This window comes from Vigna angularis, chromosome 10 (assembly GCF_016808095.1).
Source record: "Vigna angularis cultivar LongXiaoDou No.4 chromosome 10, ASM1680809v1, whole genome shotgun sequence".
NCBI lineage: Eukaryota > Viridiplantae > Streptophyta > Magnoliopsida > Fabales > Fabaceae > Vigna > Vigna angularis.
This window is the reverse complement of record NC_068979.1, coordinates 10,849,960-10,865,035: the sequence shown is the minus strand read 5'-3', so window position 1 is coordinate 10,865,035 and position 15,076 is coordinate 10,849,960. Positions and strand designations below refer to the sequence as shown.

At 36.3% G+C, this 15,076-nt stretch overlaps 1 protein-coding gene across 1 annotated transcript; it reads right to left on the bottom strand.

The window, feature by feature from the left end:
- Positions 1-6,199: 6,199 nt before the first annotated feature.
- Positions 6,200-14,613, bottom strand: LOC108335704 (ATP-dependent Clp protease proteolytic subunit 4, chloroplastic). Its single transcript, XM_017571817.2, has 2 exons — positions 14,088-14,613; positions 6,200-6,904 (listed from the first exon to the last, which is right to left on the bottom strand). Exons 1-2 carry the CDS (start codon positions 14,522-14,524, stop codon positions 6,421-6,423), a joined length of 921 nt encoding a protein of 306 aa, XP_017427306.1. The 5' UTR covers positions 14,525-14,613; the 3' UTR covers positions 6,200-6,420.
- Positions 14,614-15,076: the final 463 nt, after the last annotated feature.

The following is a 15,076-nucleotide window of genomic DNA, read 5'->3' as shown; positions in this document are numbered from 1 at the left end:
GTTACCAAGAAAAGACTTTTCAGATGACAAATATCTTTGTGCAGGGTTTTTGGCCTTGGTTTTGAGGATAGCCGAGGCCAAAACCCCTCAGCTCCGTTGACATTCTCGCTTTGTACTCTGACGTTTGAACTGACAGACTTTTTAAAAGGGGGCATGGCCTGGGTTCTCCTTGGAACAGTGGTAAAATGGTTCATTAAAATTACAAAAATGTCATTTAATATAATTTTTTAATTTTTTTTGGGCATTTTAATTTTGTGCAAGGATTTTGGCCTCGGTTCTCCTTGGAATCGAGGTAAAAAAGTTCATTAAAATTACAAAAATGTCATTTAATATAATTTTTTAATTTTTTTTCTAGGCACTTTAGGCCTCGGTCTTTATAGAATCGAGGCGGTGGAGGCTTACTGTCTCGGTTAAAAAAATAACCGAGGTAATAACATGCGTTTAGGTTTAAATTTCGTTAACAGAGGCATTTGTAGATAGAAGACTTTCATTTCGGTTTAAATTGCGTTGTTGCTCTCTCTCGCCCTTAGGGGTTCTCTCCACCAATGTTTTGTTCTCTTCTTCACTCCTTTGTCGCGACTTCACAAGAAGGGGAAAGCACTCATCTTCATCTTTTTCTTTTCTTCTTGTTTCGTTTCGCCTCGTAGTGAGGGAGGCACGAACTTCTTTTTCCTCTTCACCAACTCTGGTTCGTGTTTCGCATGGAGGGAAGACTCCCTTTCACTTCTCGGTGTTGGTTCGTTTTTGCAGGAAGGGAGACGACTTTGACAACTTAGACACATCTTTATTTCTTGCAATGTGGTAGTAGCGGTGCCTCCGCGAGGGTTCGTGTTCTGGTGTCTTCGCGGTGAAGGGAAGTCGTGTCAGACTCCAGAACAAAGTTTAGGATTTCTGACCTCGTACTGATTTGGGATTTTTTTTGAATCTGATTCCTGCGTTTTGAGGCTAGGGTTTTGGATTAAAATTTGGAAATTTTGGGTTTCTATGCTTGCAAAATTTTCTTGTAATTAAGGTTTTAATTGTTCTGGTTTTGGGAATTTCTGTTCCAGTTGGGTTCTTTTTAAAAATTTCATATAAGAGCACATGATTTTAAAAAAAAAAGGTTTTGATATCTGTTCTAGCCTGAACCGCTGCCATAGACCCATGTTATTACCTTGGGTGCAGAAGAATCGAAGCAGAAACCTTGGGGATATTACCTCTATTGGATCTTAGACCAAAAGTCTCCACCTTTTTACCTTGCCAGTATATGTCTCGGTTCAAAAATCAAAGCGTATTGTCAAAAACAATTGTTGTTTTCCTTTGTTGCACTAATGATTATCATTTTTACTCACGTACAATATATAATCACAATATATAGTCCTAGTAGAAGGATAAACACTAACCAAAACAAGAAATATTATAAGTTGGTGACATTTTTCATATGTTAAAATAATTTATCAATACATTTCATTCATATTAATTCATCTCATAAAAGCATACGTGTACTCTAAATTCTATTTTCTAGAAAACATATATAATTGAGTCAAATTCTTATAAAATCTTATATCTATCATAACTTTTTATTATCTTGTAAAGTTATTTCATTTTAGACAAAGTCATTTTTATATGACAAGATAAATTTATATACTATATGTAAGATATGATATATTTCATGCCGCTTCACTAAACTAAGCGGTCTCCTTCCATTTTCATCACCTAAACATCATTCTTTAATAAGTTTAGGTGTTTAGTAGAGTTAGGATGACCTCATGTTGAAATCTCTTGTCAAATGCATACATTAGCAATATACAATATGACAAATCTCTTTAGAAATGGCCATATTGTACACATCATTAACACATAAAGCATAACTATTATAAATCCAATAGATTTATGGCATAAAACGAATCTTGCTTTACTCAATCTCACTCAATATATTTATGGCATAAAACGGTCTTGGCTTTACTCAACCTCATACTAAATAAACTTATAGCATAATACAATCTTTGCTTTACTCAACCTCACCCTTAAAATTCACGATTAAAACTCATTTCATGTTTTTAAACTCTATTTATCGCTCAACCATCAAATGATTCACCCAATGACCATAAGTTCATCTTCGCTCAAACTTAGACTTACTCAATTATTCATTTTCTTGCTTACTGAGACACCCCTAAATGTATAGTCGTTTGAACGACCAAGTCATTCCTAGACATAAGATTTCTCAAAATATCTTTTGTCGAGCGAGTGGTTCACTTGCTCACTAAGACCACTATGAGCTAGTTTCATCAAGCTCTCCCAACAAGTGAGGCCACTTGAGCTCACTAGATTTGAAATTTTCAATTTTCAATTTAGTGGGTGACTTGCTCGCCCAACGAGTCTAAGAAAATAAAAAACTTAGTATATGTATTAAATCATTCATTTGGTCAATCTAATCACTTTTACAGGTTTATTAGTTCAAAAATAACATACGTACAAGTTTAAAAGTGTCTTATATACATCAATTTTTTTACCGAAATAATACATCTTGGATTGATCAATAAACATAATTCACATATACATCACATATTTCAAATTAATTCAATCAACATTATAAGTTTCATGCACCTTCCATATTTAAATCTATATAAGTCAAATTTAGGAAATAATTCATCGTACTAATTCATCAATACTTAACATACCAATTCATACAACCAAAACATATTCATGGATAAAAATTTTACTAGCTTTTCTTACATGAAGTAGATAACTTTAATTTATAATAATTAACTTAATATAAAATATTTTGAATGTATAATTTAATTAGGCAATGTATTTATTATTTTATACAAATAAAGTAATTACATATAATTCACTTCATCTTAATATTATTCGTACTTTTTCATTCAATTAATTATTTTTAACATTATTTAAAAAATGACAATTTAATTATATGTTTATAATCTAAGTCCAGTACATTTCTTTTGAAATTATAATCATAACTCTGATTTATTGCAATATAATTTTTAATATATTATAAACATTATTTTTTCTTTAACTAAAAATGTTTCAAAATTATTTTGGTACACCCAATAATTACATATTAAGAGTCAAAAACTAAATTCTCAGTTTCAAAACTAACAATGTAATTAATTACCTATATTACCTTATCTCAACATACTTCAAAATAAAAAATTATTAAATATGTTTATGTTTTTATCTTTACGCAATTCAAAAGTAATCTGAAAAATAATATTATTTTATAATACACTAAATATATTTTTACTAATTACATGATAAATGCATGAAATTTATAATGTAATATAGAATTATATGTATTCACGTTAAATAAATAATATTTTATAAGTAGAAAATTAATAATTATTTAACAAAAAGTAATACAGAAATTATTACTTGTAATATATTAAAAACTAAATAATTTTAAATGAAAATATCTGAATAGTAAAGAATAATAAATACGTTCCCCAATCATATGCAAAAGAAAATAATCTAGTCATCTTAATTTAAAGCATTGTTTGGTACCTCAATTATTATAGTTAATTTTTTTTAATGTTAAACCCACTATGATTAAGAAGGTAAGAACTAAAGAAAAAGAAGTAAGAAAATGTAAAAATTAAAACTAAACTGTTCTAAATATAATATTAATCATTGTGCACCTTAAATTTAAAAACAATATCACTCCCTAAGAATAATTTCCCTCAAACCATCTTGCACTGTATTTGAGATCGCTGACACATTTGTCTCTAATCTCTATGACAAAAAAAAGTCAATAAAAATAATGCCATTTAGTGCTTCTTTTTTATTAATATCTTTTGGCGTCATTATTTTAAATTGGTCTGACTTTGATTCCTTTCTTAAATTTAATTAATAATGCTTTGTTAATACCAATTTTTGTAATTGATTTTTATCAATCTTTTTCACTCATTTCTCCCTACAAAGTTTCCTCATCTGAAATTGTTTGATTGGTATGTACATTCTATTTAAGCGTTTGCAATAGAAACATCATGAGTATCATTTTGGAACATTTGATATCACATTTAAATTTTTAAAATTGTTAGAAGATTTTTTTGGGTTAAATATGTTTTTAGTTCTTAAACTATTGGTTGTTTCTGGTTTTCGTCCCTCTTTCAAAATAAGGTACAACTTGGTCTTCATTCTTTTCGAAACATTCGTTTTAGTCCTCGAAAACTAACACCGTTAAAAATTTGATCCTCATTTAGTCAACAAAATGAGGACTAAAACCAAAGTTTCGAGGACTAAAACGAACGTTTCGAAAAGAATGAGGACTAAATTGTACATTATTTTAAAAGAGGGACGAAAACCAGAAACGGTCAATAATTTATGGACTAAAAACATATTTAACCCCATTTTTTTAAACAATTATATAAAAATTGTGGTTAATAATTCATAAAACTTCATAGAAGAATAAAATATAGTCTGACGTGTTTAGAAACATACACATACCAAAATACAGATGAAAGAATATTAAATATAAGAGAGTGATGCATGAATTGAGGAAAAATAAATATATTACCATTAAGAAAGCAATTATATGAGATGCTTGCAACATCAATTTTGGTTACGTAATTGAGGAACAAAAACAAGAGAACATGGTTAAGCACCTCTCTTAATCATGCAACTTTTGCAGGCAAATTAATCAATATGCTACTTGCATCCTTCACACCAACTCTTCAAATAAATATTCCCTTCAAAACAAAAATGCGCTTTTACTTTTCATATTGGTCAATCATCTTTTTTTATTATCGATAACTTCAACTTTTATTTCAATGTGTAAACAAGTTTTATTTCATAAACATATCGTATCACATTTGAGTGAACTTCCATTGAAAAGACTTTCAACATAAAAATAGTCTCTCTCTTTTTATTTGAAGTGATGACTAAGAAGGAATTATACTTTGATAATAAATATTTCAAAAAAGATTTATTTAAATAAATATAATTGATCTTGTAATTAATCTGTTAAAGTTCTGTTATTCTAAGACGTGTAAGGTAATGAGACGAAAAATATACGATTTTATTTTTAAAAGATATATCAAATAATGAAAAGAGGAAGAAGTATTTAAATTACACTAAATTTTGACTCTTAAACTATATGAGATTGTTGAGCGTGATAAGAATAATAATAATAATTAAATTTGAGTTATAAGTCATTTTCAATCTAAAATAAAATAAAAAATCTTAATATAATAAATTTGTGAATCTTAATTTTTATATAACTTTTAATTTTTCATCTTTACTCAATATAAAATTATACTCTAAAGGAAGAGGAATTGAAGATAGAAAATGGAGTAAATTTTGTGTGGTGCAGGCATAATTAGTGGAATAAATATGGAGAGAGTTTGATTGTGAATAATATGATAATGTGAAGTTTGAATATGAAAGTCAAAGTATGGAACGGCATAATAAGGGGAGGGAACATTTGGTTGATCCGGCACAAGTTACCTAATTTTCGAGCAAAAGAAGACAAGGCTGCTCTTTTTGGCTTTCGAACTGTGACATGCACTGATAGTAATTGGTCATCATTAATTATTTCAGTAATCACCAATTAGTACTAATTACAGGCTCCACTTTTCATCAGTCGGCACCGTTTTGTTTCATTGCTCACAAAGGTTGACCTACACATCAGTATCTATCATCATTCACACTTTCTTTTTCTGCTTTTCTTTTATATTATATATATATCTCTAAAATATCACTCTTCATAATTAATGTTTCTTGCAGCTTCTGAGACGTTTATGTTTTTGGTCTGTTAGAACAAAATTTAGTAACTGATCATATTTTTAAGTTTAGTTTTTATTTATCTTAACAAAATTGAATTTTTATTAATTGTTAATATTGTTTGTCAACTGGAGAGAGTAGTCACAGCACATTTATATCCACATTGCATCATAATTTCATGTATTGATTATACCAGTACTTAACTCACAAACCCCAGCTAAAAGTATCTCTATACGACGAAAAAGTTCTAATACTATGCAATGCAACTTTGGAGTTTTTGATTACAAACTCAGCGATGGAGAATATTTTTTGCATCATATATATTTTGTCTTACCCATTATGCAAGAACATTCTGCTAATTATAATAATTACAAATGTTAGAAGTTTAACTCCTGAATTAGATGTTCCATGAGAAAAATAAAGAGAATATTTTATAGAAGCTCCTGACAGAAGGGTGGCCATAAAATCTGCTACAAATTAGTTTTAAAAAATAATAAAAAATGGCAGTAGTTGATTTAACGAAGAAATAATAGAGCTAATGATAACCAACAAAATTCTCCATAACAGAACAGTAATTTTTCACTCACCCACACATAAATTAAAAATGCAAATCCTACACTTTTGAGGGTTTGTTACAGCATGCTGAAGCTTCACCCAAAATGTTGTATACTGCTATCAGCGTAACATTGAATTCAAGGATAGCTAGTATATCTCATCATCAGGAATTTCTGGGTTTAGGAATTTCTTTGGGTCTTTACTTATTTCTTCATAGTTTAGTGTTGATTTCACCCTTTCTGGCACTGGCATGAGAGGAATAATTCTATCTCTATCGATTACACCATCAATAATTCCATACTCAACTGCTTCAATTGGAGACATATATTTATCCCTATCAATATCTTTCTGTACTTGCTCAAATGAGCGTCCAGTGAAACCTGCTATAATTCTTGTGATATTATTCTTGTTGTGCATAACTTCATTAGCCTGAATTTCTACATCTATAGCTTGTCCACTAGCACCTCCCAGAGGTTGGTGAATCATAATTCGTGTATTTGGCATAGCAAAGCGCTTGCCTTTGGTGCCACCACCGAGGATAACAGAAGCTGTTGATGCTGAAATTCCAAGTGCAACCGTGGAAACATCGGCCCTCACAAGCTGTACGGCGTCATAGATAGCCATTGTAGCACTATATTAAAAACAAGCAGAGTAAATAAGCGGAGAAAAATAATTAAGCCATCAAACATTTGCAATGAAAAAGCCACCGTGCAGAGAAGATTGATATTCAATAATTTAACAAAAGAAATCCAACAGATGCTACAAAACTCTAAGCAAATCTATATTCTGTACAGACTTCCAATTCATTCTCGAAGCAATATGAAAGGAACCTAATGGTTTGATCAGCATTACTAGGATTGTGTTTGTTTCAGTTTCTAGACCCCTGGCATCTGTTGAAGCCAATGACACCAACGACATGGATTGGCTTTAATGTGCATAGGAACATGTGCAGACTGAAACAATACAGACTTAACCAGCCCAAAAGAGTAGGAAAAACATTAAGAGCACCTAGCTCTTGTCAAAGTTGAAATTAAAGATTATACAAGCCCTTCTGACATGGCCTTGGTTCTTATTAGTACTAGAATGGAGAAAGACAAGTGTATAAAAGCAAAAGTAACCAAATTAAAGGAACAAGTAAAGAGAAAATCTTGACCAAAGTGGAGGTTTCGATTCTCTTTGCACATATATCAAAGCCACCCCTTTGTACTAAGAGGTGCCAAAACAAGTACGTTGTTAGGGAACTAATTGTATATAGTAGAAGGAGAAACGTTACCCAGCCTAACTGCCAAGGCAGTTAGGAAAGTCAGTATAAAAGGGGTGGCTTGGTTGGTGAGAGGACAGTTTTGGAGTATTATTGTTTTGCGAGAACTCTTGTAGTTCTTTGGAGAGAGGTTAAGCTCTCGGGTTACGTTGTAACACCATTCTTGTTGATTCTTTTCAATAAAAGGAGGCTGTATAATTCCGAGTACCTGTTCTGTGTTGTGTTTCTAGTGCTATTCATAGGTTCTTGATTAAAAGAACCTATCATTTGGTCCGACCCGCCGGATCGGAGTGGGGGTGAAGGATCAAGAAGTAATCGAGAAACTGCCGGATTGAGACGCCACCAGAATCGTGTGCGGGTGAAGGAAATTGCGGTTGATAGAATGAAGGCGCAGATAGGGGAGCTACGACCAGATTATGCAGCAATACGCCAAAATTATGCTGCAATACGCCAAGATTTGCAAGAAATAATGAGGATGATGGGGGCGCGGGCTCACAACAACGACGAACAATCAGGTGGAAGTCAGGCTTACGTCAAAGGGAACCAGCGACGGTGCGAGGAGGATATTAGAGGGAGAGTGGGTGGCGATTACGGTGGGACCCAAACCCACAATCACTGTGGCGATCACCAGGAGGTGCAAAATCAATGGCGGAAAAGGGGTGAATTAACCGCTTTCGAAGGGTTGGACCCATTAAACTGGATCAATAGGGCGGAGAGGGTTTTCGAGCTTCAAGGAGTAGCGGAGGAGGAGAAAGTGCAGTTCGCGGACTTAAGCATGGAGGGCAGCGCGGGCTACTGGTTCAGAGCCTGGAAGGAGAAAGCCAAGAACCGTTCCTGGGATGGCTTGAAGGAGGCCCTGGTGATAAGGTTTGGAACCATTGTTGAGCGTTTGGCGGCATCGAAACAGGTAGCGACAGGGGAAGAGTATGTGCAGGGAGGCGAAAAGGTAAGAAAAGGGAGCGGAATAGAAGACGAGTCATCTGGGGGACGAACGCGAGAAGCGGTTACCGAGCGGTACGAGGCCAAGTACTGTAGACCAGACCGAGCGGGATTAGCCGAACAGTCCGAGGCCGATCGCTATAACACAGGCAGATCAAGAGCTGCCGAGCAGTCAGACGAAATAGAAGACCAGTCGACATGGGGACGAACGAGCGGTCAGTGGACACAGTCCGAGGCCGATCGCTATAACTCAAGCCGATCGAGATTTGCCAAGCGGTCCGAGGACATAGAAGACCAGTCGTCTTGGAGACGAACGAGCGGTCAGTGGACACAGTGCGAGGCCGATCGCTATAACACAGGCCAATCGAGGGTTGTCGAGTGGTCTGAGGTCAAGCGCAATATCCCAGGTGAGGTTGCCGAGCGGTCCGAGATAGAATTAGACCTGAAGCAGACGGAGTTGTCCACTCTCTCGGCTGGTGGCCCTATTCAGCCAAAAGCGATGGAGCTGCATGGTTCGATAGATAAAGAGCCGAACGGTATAAATATAGTGGGAAGAGAGCCGAACGGTATAAAGATAGTGGGAATTGAGCCGAACGGTAGAAGAGGACTGTTGGATCCGAACGTGAGAAGACTGGAACCGAACGTGAGGGGACTAACAGAACCGAACGGGAGAGGACGTCGGGAAGCCAACGGGAGAGGATTGTCGGATCCGCACGGGAGAGGACTGACGGACCAGAATGGAAGAGGACGGGAGGAACTGAACGGTCTTATAGCTACAGTAAAATGCCGAACGGTTTTACACTCAAAACGGTCTCCTAGTCATTGGCCGAACGGTCTTACAATTAGATTCAAAGGTCGAACGGTCTTACAGTCCAAACAACCTCTCAGTACTTGGTCGAACGGCCTTACCATTAGAATGAAGGATGAGGAGGGAAAGCTGGATGTTACCACATCGGGAGGCGATAACAAGGGAAGAATGGTCAGAAACTTACCTTATCCAGAGTTTCTGAAGAGGCGGGAAGAAGGAAGGTGTTTCCGATGCGGTGGACCATTCGCTCCGGGTCATCGATGTGCGAAGAAGAGCTTAAGGGTCCTGTTACTAGCGGAAGACGAGGAGGAGGAATGGGAGGAAAACTTTAACCTGGAAGCAAAAACCCTGGAGCTGTCGGCATGTTCGGCAGAGGGGCTGACGCCTTCCAAGACCCTGAAGTTGACCGGGTTGATAGGGGAGAGAAGAGTGGTAGTCCTGATCGATAGTGGGGCCAGCCACAATTTCATTAGCCGGAAGGTGGTGGAGGAACTGAGGCTTCCGGTAACAGAAACGGCCACATACGCGGTGAGTTTGGGTGACGGGTGTAAGAAGTGGACTTGGGGGCGATGTGAAAAGGTGGGATTGAAGCTGGGTAATGTGAAGGTAGAGGAGGACATGCATGTGTTTGATCTCGGTGGAGTGGATTTAATATTGGGTATTGCATGGTTGGCAAAACTGGGTGAGGTGGTTATTAACTGGAAAGAAATGTCTATGCTGTATGTGGTGGATGGAGAGAAGAAGAAAATCTGCAGTGACCCAGCCTTGGCAGGACAGCTGGGTGACACAGACGCATTTACAAAAATAATGGACGCTGAGTCATGGTTTCAGTTTTGGGAAATGTGCGTAGTGGAGCAGGGGACAGGCGGTGATGTGTTGGGCCAATTGACTGAAGCTCCCTGCACGGGTACAGCAGGTGGGGAAAGTAGCTTTTCGTTTACAATTACCCGAGGCAGCAAGAATACACCCAATATTTCACGTTCCCCAACTAAAGAAGGTTGTGGGTGAGAAGAGGGTTGAGAGGAACTTCCAGCTGAATTACAAGCCTACCGACCCATGTTTTGGCCGGTAAGGATTTTTGACAGAAGGACAAGGCAGCTGGAGTAAGAAGAAATACCTCAGGTGTTGTTAGATTGGCAAGAAGGGGACAAGAGGGCGGCCACCGTGGGAAGACGGGGCGACTAAAAAAGAGCAGTTTCCGGTATTCAACCTTGGGGACAAGGTTGTTGGGGGAAGGGGAGTAATGTTAGGGAACTAATTGTATATAGTAGAAGGAGAAACGTTACCCAGCCTAACTGCCAAGGCAGTTAGGAAAGTCAGTATAAAAGGGGTGGCTTGGTTGGTGAGAGGACAGTTTTGGAGTATTATTGTTTTGCGAGAACTCTTGTAGTTCTTTGGAGAGAGGTTAAGCTCTCGGGTTACGTTGTAACACCATTCTTGTTGATTCTTTTCAATAAAAGGAGGCTGTATAATTCCGAGTACCTGTTCTGTGTTGTGTTTCTAGTGCTATTCATAGGTTCTTGATTAAAAGAACCTATCATACGTCCTTGAAAATTCCAGCATTTCTCTCCAACAATAGGCCCCACATAATAAATAGTAGAAAACATAGACTTGAAAGGAAGAAGATTCTTATTTTTGTTAATTGATTTGAAATATAAAGAAGATTCTTGGTGTGGCCAGATTTCTTACAATGAGAGCACCAATGCTCCTTCTTATCTTTTAAGCTAAGTTTCATATTTGCAAGATTTTAAGTCCCAGGTTTGGAAGTCTTTTCAGAGAACATGGCAGCTCCTTCAGTGGAGGGCGCATTCATCATGCCATTCAAGGAGCCTCCCCACCTCAGACAATAAAGACTTCAGAAAGATAAGGCAGTCTTTCCTTCCAAAGAATTTTAGCCCTAATAGGGTCATATTCAGGATTCAATCCTCATAAGAACTTAAATATCCAAGATCATGAAACAAACTAAGCAAGTGTGATAGCATCTATGCTATTCTCAATCTTCAAATTTTGATATTGGTCCAACTCAATCCATAAACCCTTCAACATTCCATAATATGTTGAAATAGAGAGGGTTCCCTGCCTAGCACCAAAGATCTTGCTTTCTAACTCATAACATGTAGAGATGTCCTGTCGCATAAAATAAGTAGTTGCAAGGTCCTCCCAAATTTCACGAGCACTGGAGTAGAACATATAGTTTCTACTTATTTTTGTAGTCATGGATCCCCATAACCATGTAATGATTTGTGAGTCATCATTATCTCAAATCTGAAAAAGAGCCACCCGGGGAAATAGCCTTTCCTTCCATATGATTGAGTCTACCCGTTTAACGTACGTTTGATAAATTGAGCCCATTGGAGATAATTCTGACCATTAAGGTGATTGTCATCAAGCAAGTGCAGAAGATCGGCATTGTTTAGTGGAGTTGCCATGACAAAAATAAATAATAGGAATTCCTTAGCCCTCTCCTAAGTGAAAATGAAAGGTAAGACAGAAAGCTCCAGTGATGGCAACAGAAATGGCACCAGTGACAGCAGTTGCGATGGCAGCCGCGCAACAGCGGCTGTGATGGCAGCCGCGCAACAGCGGCTGTGATGGCAGCAGCACAACAACAGTGGTGATGCAGCAGCTACAGCTCTGGGGAAAGCTTCGACGACAACTCCAGTGGGTGGCAACAGATGGGGGCAGCAGCAATGAAAAAACCGCAACTTGGGAGCACTTCAGGCAACTCCCAATAATTAAAAGAAATGGCTGTACTTCAGGCAACGCTAACAAAAACCATAACTAAGACGGGAAAGAAGAAATGTTGATGCAGGGCTCCCTAGATCAGAAGCTCTGATACCAATTTGAAAGGATTAATTTGAAAGAAAAAAGATTCTTATTTTTTTTAATTGATTTGAAACAGTACATCAACTCCTATATATAGAAAACTTAAACCATAAAATAATAATTACAAGAGGTCTCTAGAATCTTCTAACAATTTCTAGTAATAAATTTAATATCCTACCAATAACTTTTAGTATTGCATTTAATATCCAACTAACAACACATAGCACGGCCAAACTGACTTGCCCAAATCATTTGCAGCAATTAGGTCTCTACATCCTAAAATTTCCCAAAACAGAAATCTTTCAAAGATCAGAGATTTGAATATTTCGAGGCACATTGATTTCATGCTGGTGGGGTTTGATCACAGGTTAATTCCATTACAACATCAAAACAAGATAGAGCATGATGCAACTAATATACCAGCACAGGAAAGAAAAGCTTCACATTTCATCGAACTGCAATGAGGTAATGTGAAAACGGGACATAAAGGAAGGGGTTATCTGTTTTTTCCCTGAAACAAAAATGACCACCTAACAGTTTGAAGCCCCTAAAGCACATCAACTTGTAAAAAGTAGAAAAATTAGATCAAATGTATATAATGCAAATGAAATAAAAATTAAAAATACAAAAGGGATAAAATTGTATCAGCCAAATTTTGGTGCTAGGATTGTCTACAGATACTCTTCAGAGTCAAAAGTGATTTGTAATTTGAAGACCAAACTCATGGTTGAAACCTGATCAATTGTCTACACACCCCAATCTTTGTCTTGTCTCCATATGAAATAGAATTATTTGCCGAATACCTCAAATCAAACAAAGTTGGGTCTCTATAAAATCTAAGTAGGTTTACTCTTTTTACAAGTTTTACTTTACTGGTTTAATTTAAGTTAAATTACATAGTAGCATGGCAGAATCTAAAATATGCTAATTATAAATCAAAAACACGATGCTATAGGCAAACAGATACATGCATGTGTGTAAAGGACAACCTTATGACTGAAATAAAAAGACACTAGATTATTAGATTATCATAACAAACCAGACCAAAATATCAAGTCATGAAACCTTATAAAATGGTTGTAAGCTTAAAAACCGAGTATAACTTAAAAAACCAGGTACACCTTAAACCAAGTTTAGTCTCGCTTAAAACAAGGTGGCGATTTTGAAATTATTGATGAACATATCAATTGAAAAGTAAAACATAAGGCAAGGAACCTAAAAGTTTATAGTCGGGAACAATATGTCCTCCTAAAACAGCAAACTCAAAAGTAACAACTAAGCAAAACTCTTCAAACAGAATTAGAACAAAATTTGCAATGACAACTAAAATAGAGGAATAATATCATCAACATCTGAAGACCATCCAATAGTCTTAACATTGAATAGTATAAACCGCCCATCGTCAACAGCCCAGAGAAGGGTTTACATATGCCAAAATAATCTATCAGAAAACCAATAAGAAAAATACATAAAGCCCATCCCAAATTAAACATAGAACTCCCTTGTTCAATCAAGCAAGCCTGTTCATGTTTTATGTTAAGTTCATTCAAAGCAAACTTCAACTAGTAGCCGTTTCATCAATTAAACATTCCGTTACCAGCAACAAACACTACAAAAAGTAATTAAACACAAAATACCATTTCGGTTCCTCAAAGGTAATGTTCGGGATACTATCAGACATTAAATGTATAAACTTCCCCCAGGCAAGAATTTCCAAACATTAATTTATCAATTCGCGAAGGGTTAGCCTCTTCCTCTTCCTCTTCCCTAAGACTTAACTCGGTTCTCAAGGGCTGGCATCTATCCCTAATTCTCCATGTCAACTTTTTTCCAGAAAAATCAATTAAATGAAAAAAAGGTAAAAAAAAGTGGTTTTGTTCCTACCCTTTGAACTTCCACTCCTAATCCAGACACTTTACATACATTTGCATGACCATTCTGAAAAATAAGAAAAACCCGACAATCAAAACCTCATCTAACCTGAGAGAACCCCCAGTAGAATTAATAAACAGCTTTATATCCTTAGTGGGGTCTTGGGCATCCAACAGAAGCAACTGACTCATAACAGCATCAGCCACAAAGTCATCGATGCTGCTCCCAAGGAATACGATTCTCTCCCTCAGCAACAACCCCATCACGTCGCCATCCGCCCCTCTCGCGGCCGTCGCCGGCGTCTGCGGCGCGGATAGCTGGAAAGAGAGACTTGGGTTTGGAGAGTCGGACCCAAAGTTTAGGCTTTTAGAGGAAATTGGCGAGGCCGAGACGCCGCATCGTGGTGGGGTTTTAATGGGTTTGGAAAAGCGCGAAAATGAGAAAGAGGGCTTTGGGGCGAAAGAGGAAATGGGAAGTTTAGGGTTTTGGGAAAGGGTGCGAAGGGAAGGTGAAGGGTGAGAGGGAGAAATTGAGAGCAAATCCATGGTGTGAAGAGTGAAAGAGTGATGGAGAAGTGCAGAGGGAAGTCTCAGAAAGTGGTGGCTACTTCCTTGGTTAGATAACACAATTTTATTTATTTTTTAACTCCGAATGCTTTGCTTTTGAAATATTATTATTATTTTTTAAAGGTTTAATCATTAGGTCCTAATTTTGGTAACAAGTCTCAGTTATGTTTTTAGTTTTTTTTTTCTCAATTAGATTTTTATTTTCGAAAAATTAAAATAATTAGGTTTTTTTCATACTAATATCATTAAAAGAGATGACACGTGTTAATTCTTGACTTTTTTGAATTTTTTTTATTTTTATTTTTTATTTATTTTAAATAAATTTAAAAATATTACGTGTCAAACTGATATTATGTCATGTGACATGGTAGTGACAGTACATGTGTCACTGTTAGGCCACATGTAATTACATTAATATCAGTTTGGTCCTTGTATTTTTATTTTGTCTCTATTTGGTTCCTCTATTTTTATTTTGTCTCATTTTAGTCCTATTTTTAAAAATTAAACAATTTTGTCCATCTCCAAATTCAA